The sequence below is a fragment of the Gossypium raimondii genome, chromosome 10 (assembly GCF_025698545.1).
Source record: "Gossypium raimondii isolate GPD5lz chromosome 10, ASM2569854v1, whole genome shotgun sequence".
NCBI lineage: Eukaryota > Viridiplantae > Streptophyta > Magnoliopsida > Malvales > Malvaceae > Gossypium > Gossypium raimondii.
The window spans coordinates 17,146,408-17,153,920 of record NC_068574.1 but is presented as its reverse complement, the minus strand read 5'-3'; the positions used below and the strand labels follow the sequence as shown (position 1 = coordinate 17,153,920).

Here is a 7,513-nt window from a genome sequence, read left to right as displayed (position 1 = left end):
GTCAGAAAGATGGGGAGAAAAACGACTATCTTTTTTTTCGAAAATGGAAAAAATGATCAGATTTTGGATATACTCCCCTATAATCCCCTAATTCACTCCTAAAATCGCTCCCCCACTTCCCACTACACATCCACGACTCAGAAACTCAGTTCAGCACAACTCTTGCTGAAATTAGGAGCAAAAAAAAACAACCTAGGTCGTCCCAAATATTCGAACCCATGACCTCCACCATAATAACACACCATTTAACCACCAGACCAGCAGCCCATTCTGATGTAATTTACCCAACAATCAAATAAAAGCCTACTGAACAAGAGCAAGACCCAATTCATTCAAAATATCAAAATTTGCCCAAGCAAAGGCTTGAACTTGGGACCTCCCAAACACTCCCAGAACACATAAGCACTAAAGTTGACAGATATTTGTGTCATATTTTCACAATAATGAAATTAGAAATTTTGGGGAGTTACAATTCTACCTCCCTAAAAGAAAATTTAATCCTCGAATTTTACCTGATTAGAATAGGTGAGAATACATCTGATGCATTGCATCCTCAGGCTCCCACGTGGCCTCCTCGATGCTATGATTACGCCACAGAATTTTTACCAGTGGAATGGATTTCCTTCTCAGAACCTTAACGTCGCGATCCAGAATCTAAACCAACTCTTCTTCAAAGGTCAAATCTGGCCTAACCTCGATCCCTTCAACAGGAACAATATGAGTAGAATCAGAGCGGTATCCCATCAACATGTCCTCCAGTATCTGAATCACCCTCTTAGACCGACCATCGGTCTAAGAATTGAATGCAGTACTGAAGTCCAACCTTGAACCTAGAGCCCCATGTAACTTCTTCCAAAACCAAGACGTGAAACGAGGATCCCTATCAGAGGTGATCGAAACCGGTACTCCATGCAGTCTCAGTATCTCAGAAATATAAAGCTTCGCCAGCTTCTGCAGAGAATAATCAATACGAATCGATATGAAGTGGGTGGACTTGGTCAATCGATCCATGATGACCCATATTGAATCCTTTTAGTGAGTGTTAAAGGCAACCCATTAACGAAATCCATAGTTACGCACTCCCATTTCTAAAGAGGAATTGTAACCGGTTGCAGCAAACCCGAAGGTAATTGATGCTCATCCTTAACCTGCTGGCAAGTTAGACATCTACCCACAAAATCAGTAACCTCACGTTCCAACCCTAGCAACCAATATAACTATGCTCCTTTCTCAGTATGGCCTGTCTCAAATTAGTATCATTCAAAACATAGATTCTCCCATAGAAACAGAGTACCCCATCACTATTTAGTCCAAAATCCGTAGTACTACCACCCTCCATCTGCCGGAATCGAAAACCCAACGACTCATCCTCTAACTACTAACCCTTAATCTGCTCAATCCATAATGGTTTAACTTGAAGCTCGACTAATAAACTACCATTCATCAAATAAACTTAGGAGAGCAAATATCGCCCTAAAATCAGTCATAGCCCTACGGCTCAGTGCATCAACCACCACATTGGCCTTACCAAGGTGGTACTCAATGGCGCAGTCATAGTCTTTAAGCAGCTCAATCATTTTACCCTGCCTAAGATTAAGCTCCTTCTTAGTGAGGAGATACTTGAGGCTCTTATGATCAGTATAGATGATACACTTCTCACCATACAAATAATGCCTCCAGATTTTCAATGCGAATACCACAGCGGCCAACTCCAAGTCATGTGTCAGATAATTCGCCTCATGGGTCTTAAGCTAACGAGATGCATAGGCTACCACTTTACCATCCTGCGTCAACACACATCCCAAACCGACATGTGATGCATCATTATAAACAGTAAACTCCTTTCCAAGCTCTGGCTGTATCAAAACAGGGGCATTAGTCAGTACAGTCTTAAGCTTCTTAAAGCTCTCTTGTTATGAATTAGTCATGTTAAAAGACACACCCTTACGTAGCAGCTTAGTCAAGGGTACTGCAATCAATGAAAACCCTCTACAAATCATCGATAATATCCCACCAGTCCCAGAAAACTGTGAATCTTAGACACGTTCCTAGGCTGCTTTCACTTCAACACAGCCTCAATCTTTCGAGGATCAACTTGAATCCCCACAGTTAAAACTACATGACCAAGAAATGTCCCCTCACACAGCCAGAACTCGCACTTATTAAACTTAGCATAGAGCTGTTTTTCCATCAAAGTCTGAAGAATGACTCGAAGGTGCTCATCATGCTCATCTTCAATCCTTGAGTAAACCATTATGTCATCGATGAATACCACCACAGACTGATCCAGATAAGGCTGGAACACTCGATTCATTAAATCTATGAAAGCTACCAATGCATTAGTTAGTCTGAATGGCATCACTAGGAACTCGTAATGACCATAACGAGTCTTAAACACCGTCTTATGAACATCAGCCTCCTTAACCCTTAATTGATGATATCCAGATCAATGGTCAATCATAGAGAAAATCGAAGCTCCTCAAAACTAGCCAAACAGATCATCTATCCTCGGTAAGGGGTACTTATTCTTAATGGTCAATTTATTCAACTTCCTGTAGACGATGCACATACGGATGGATCCATCCTTTTTGTTTACAAATAAAACTGGTGCTCACTACGGAGACACAGTAGGGCAGATGAACCCACGATCTAAAAGCTATTAAATCTAAGCCTTAAGCTCCACAAGCTCCTTCGGTGCCATTCTATAGGGAACGATGGACATCAGAGCAGTACCAAGAAGGAGACCTATCCCAAACTCCACTTCACGATTCGGAGGTAAACCCGATAGCTCATCAGGAAAGACGTCTGGAACATCTTTTACCGTTCTGATATCCTTAACTGTAGAGCCCCTAGAATCCGAAACACTTACATAGGCCAAGAATGACTCACATCCCTTACGAACCAACTTCTCCACCACCAGTGTAGAGATCACATTAGATAAGTAGTTTCGACGTTTTTCGATCATGACTACCTCCATATCCTCTTCAGCAATTTTCGCCTTCTCGACTAGAGCAGAAAGATCTCACTCCCTCTGCGGGGCTATCAGCACTATCAAATTATCTCTGAGGCCATCCTGAAAGCGGTCACATCGCTCATACTCAGATGCCACCATACCTCGCGCATAGCGGTTCAGTCTCAAAAAGTCAACCTCATACTCGGCCACATAAGGGTGACCCTAGTGACACCCCTAAAGAGCTCAACTCTATTGGACCAGAGTCGTTCCGTAACCGATCATCGGCCCTCAATCCAGTATTGAGCCTAGCGACCCTTTCCAAAATCCTTAGTATAGCTTGGGATAATGCATCGTCCCCAGCCATGCAATCTTGAGACCCAGTCTCAGTAGCAGGCGACACTGGCGTCTCACTCGTATCCAAATTTTAGCAGACTGCCTAGTGATAATGACTCAGCTCGAGCCCCTCTACGACCTTTACCTTGGCCTCTAGTACCCCATCCGCGGATACCTCGGTGCTCATATCTAATCAGATTTATCTGATATTATAAGTTTTACGAATCAGTTACAGTTCAACTGTTTATTAACAAATATTTTATGTAAAACAGCATCGGTTACTCAGAGTTCGTTTTCGTAAATCTCAGTCTTACTACAGTTTTTAGTTTCTCTATAATTTTTAGTATACACTATCTAGAGTGTTTTCAGTACAGTTTACTACCTATATTAGTTTCAGAATATACTATCTGTAACAGTTTCAGTTTATAACAAATCACAGTTCATAATACTTACAGGATCGACGCCGGAGACTCGTTTACCACTTATTCAGTTTTACAAAAGCCCAATTTTTCTACGAAAGCCAAATTTTTTTATAAAACCCATAATCTACAGCCGAATTTTACAACCTGGTTTTTTTTATAAAACCCATAATCTACAGCCGATTTACAACCTGGCTCTGATACCACTAAATGTAACACCCCAAACCCGGCCTAAACGTTATGGCCGAATCTGACGATGTCACATGCTAAATCCCCTTTTCTATTTAACCATTTTTTTCATTTTCTTATGTTAATTTCAAATCGTGTCGTTCGCTTCTAAAAAATTATTCATTTACAAATCGTTATTCAATTTCAAAATGTTCATTTTTATTTTTATTTCAAAAGTTTTTAAACAGTTTTCTTATTCGTGTTATTTTTGATAAAACATTAATTTCATTTCAAGACTCGAGTTTTACCTAACAATAGCAAATTTAATTCATAAAATTGTATAAAATCCAAATTTTAAACTAAAATTCGTAAAGGCCATATTTACAGAAAATACTCCCAAATAAAAGTAAAATCATAACTAAGTAATAAACAATGTAAAAGAAGTCGTGTGGCCACCGCTGAGTCCTCCGCCGCACCGTTCCGCCTATATCTGGGGATTACCTGTACAGATTAAACAGAAGGGTGAGTTTACGTAAACTCAGTGTGTAATCCCCATACAAATGTACAGACAGTAAACAGAGAATCACAGTCTGGGCTTAAGCCCTTTTCAGTATCAGTATTAGTCCAGTTTGGGCCTTAGCCCATCTCAGTACAGAAATAATCATACAGTAGGGCTTTAGCCCATCACAGTATCAGTAACAGTAACAAATATGCAGTCAGAAAAAAACCTACCCATCCAGCCTCTACACACTATCTCCGTCCAACCCTACGCTCCATGTGGGGATATAATCAACTCACCCATCATTACACTCCAAATAGTATCGAATGCGGCACTAGACAGTAGTTTGCAGCTGAGCTGCCAGTACATTAGGCTTGAGGCCTTTCAGTACAGTTCCTCCAAACATTACAATCCTCCAACCCAATGCAATACAATATACAGATATGACATGCTATAACATAATATCATGCATGTAAACAGGGTATACAGTATCAAATCAGTGGGACATCATCAGGTTTAATCATATCAGTCATACAATCCTTTCAGTCAATTAGGGGTCTAGGTAAGCTTACTGACCGTATAGTAGGTTCACAGTCGACTTGGGTGACCCGTGCAACCTTATCAGTCAAACAGTAAAAAGGGCCTACAAGCCCATAATGTTCGCCCGTGTGGCCCATATGACCCAAATTGGCCTTGGCTTCGCAATCCATTTTAATGTAACCTGTGCTAGTTAATTATTCATATGTGTTTCCACTATTTACTTATATGATCTTTCAAAGTTGTCTACTTGATTCACTGTTACTAAATAATTTGTATCTTAAGCTACAGAATTTCGAATTAATATCCGAAATTTTTTCCTAAAACCAGACTCACATATCTTCTTACCATAAAATTTTCAGAATTATTGGTTTAGTGCAAAAAGGTTGAAACTGTCAAATAGAAGAACAGGGGAAATTTTAAATAATAAACTGTACTTATTGGTTTAGGGGGGAACAAGGGAATTTCGGTAGTAGAGGAAAGAAAAAAAAGATAATCGAGTAAGAAGCAAAGAAGAAAAAAATTCGGTAGAGATGGGAGAGAGAAAACGTCAAAAGATAGAGAGAAAAATGACTCTCTTTTTTTCGAAAAAGGAAAAAAATGATCAGATTTTGGATATACTCCCCTATAATCCCCTAATTCACTCCTAAAATTGCTCCCCCACTTCCTACTACACATCCACCACTCAGAAACCCAGTTCAGCACAACTATTGCTGAAATTAAGAGCAAAAAAATACAACCCTTGTCATCCCAAAGATTCAAACCCATGACCTCCACCATAATAACACACCATTTAACCACCAGAGCAATAGGCCCATTCTGATGTAATTTACCCAACAATCAAATAAAAGCCTACTGAACAAGAGTAAGGCCCAATTCATTCAAAATACCAAAATTTTCCCAAGCGATGGCTTGAACTTGGGACCTCCCAAACACTCCCAGAACACATAACCACTAAAGTTGATAGATATTTGTGTCATATTTTCACAATAACGAAATTATAAATTTTGGGGAGTTACACAGATCATGAATACAACCACATTAAACGGGTCGGTTTATTACTTACAGCAAATATTTATGAAACAATGCTACACGGCCATGTGCCCCGGCCATATGGAGGTCAACACGCCCATGTGAAATTCTACACGCCCGTGTACAAACTGCACACGCCCGTATGGAGGAGACACACACCTATGTGACAAAGTTACATGGCTGTGTGAGTAGCCCGCGTAAATCTCTATCCAAAATTGACAAAATAGGGTACAAAGCAGACACAACCATGTGGAAATCTCACACACTATTGTGGTTAGGGGATACGGCCATGTGGCACCAAAATTTTCCAAAAACCCTAATTCCCAATTTTACACGGCTATGTGAATTGCCCGTGTGCAGTACACACATGTGTGGTCACAAAACCACACCAAAACAGTCTATAGATCATGCAATTGCTGTCAAAATGAACCCCAACCCTTGATAACTCGAAAAAACATCAAAATATAATGAATTCTATACCATTTAATAACAACACAGTACATCAATTAACTAATTTCTGAATTCCACAAAAATTATCGATTTCTACAGAACCCACTCAAAAATTCGACATCGAAATTAAAGAGTTTCCAAACACACACCTGAATTCGTGATTTAAACGCCCAAAAATGATCGACGCATCAAATCCACCAATTCTGAAAACCTCATTAATCACATAAAACCTTAAGCAACTAATCTAAAATTCAGAGAATAATCAACAAAACAATGCTAATACTTACCCGGAAACTCATGTCGATGAAATTTTTAAACAAATCAAAAGAAATGGAGTAGAAGCAAAAGAACATAATTCTAATCAAGACAAAAACAAACCACGAAAATGGAGCAAAACAAGAAAATCAAAATTAAAGTACAAAAAAACGTGAAAAGAGAGGAAAAGAACGTGTGTAAGAAGGAGAAGAGAAGACGAGAAAAGATTTTTTGCCTTTTTCCAATAAAATTAAAAATAAACAGATATTTTAAAAGTTAAAAACAAATCTAAAATAAAATAAAATAAAATAATTTTTCAAAACACCCATGAGGGTTTGAACCTAGAACCCAAAGGTAAACTAACACACATTCAACCACCGAACCAGGAGGCTCATTCTAACATTTAAACGTGAAAACAAACATAATTACTCAACCTAGTCACTGACCCTAAACACAAACCTCAAAACTTCTAACCCCTAATTCTGGGGTGTTACAGGAGTATTGACCTATACTCTGATGCTAATAATTGGAATAGTCTTGTATGTAACCAACTTCTAGCATTCAAGAAGGAATGAGTAGTGATAAGAGTGTAGGCAGTGGAAGACCAAGTTTAGCAATGATAAATAGTGATAAGAGTGTAGACAGTGGAAGACCAAGTTTAGAAATGCATAGCATAATTTATTATTCAAATATATAAGATTCTAGCATGAAAGTATTAGATTGTTGTGACCTGCCCCTGTATATTATAATGTTAATGGCTAGCTTACATGTTTAATTATGATTGATTATTTGTTTTGATTTGTTAGTAATGCTCGTGGCCCTAATCTGAAGACAGAGAGGGGTTAGGGGTGTTACATTTCACTTAGA

The 7,513-nt window shown here is 38.9% G+C and overlaps 1 protein-coding gene across 1 annotated transcript; it reads right to left on the bottom strand.

The window, feature by feature from the left end:
* Positions 1 to 654: 654 nt before the first annotated feature.
* LOC128033894 (uncharacterized) lies at positions 655 to 2,314 on the bottom strand. The gene is made up of 6 exons (XM_052622388.1): positions 2,072 to 2,314; positions 1,773 to 1,856; positions 1,438 to 1,628; positions 1,121 to 1,148; positions 901 to 1,029; positions 655 to 792 (listed from the first exon to the last, which is right to left on the bottom strand). Exons 1-6 carry the CDS (start codon positions 2,312 to 2,314, stop codon positions 655 to 657), a joined length of 813 nt encoding a protein of 270 aa, XP_052478348.1.
* Between the last annotated feature and the right edge of the window lie 5,199 nt (positions 2,315 to 7,513).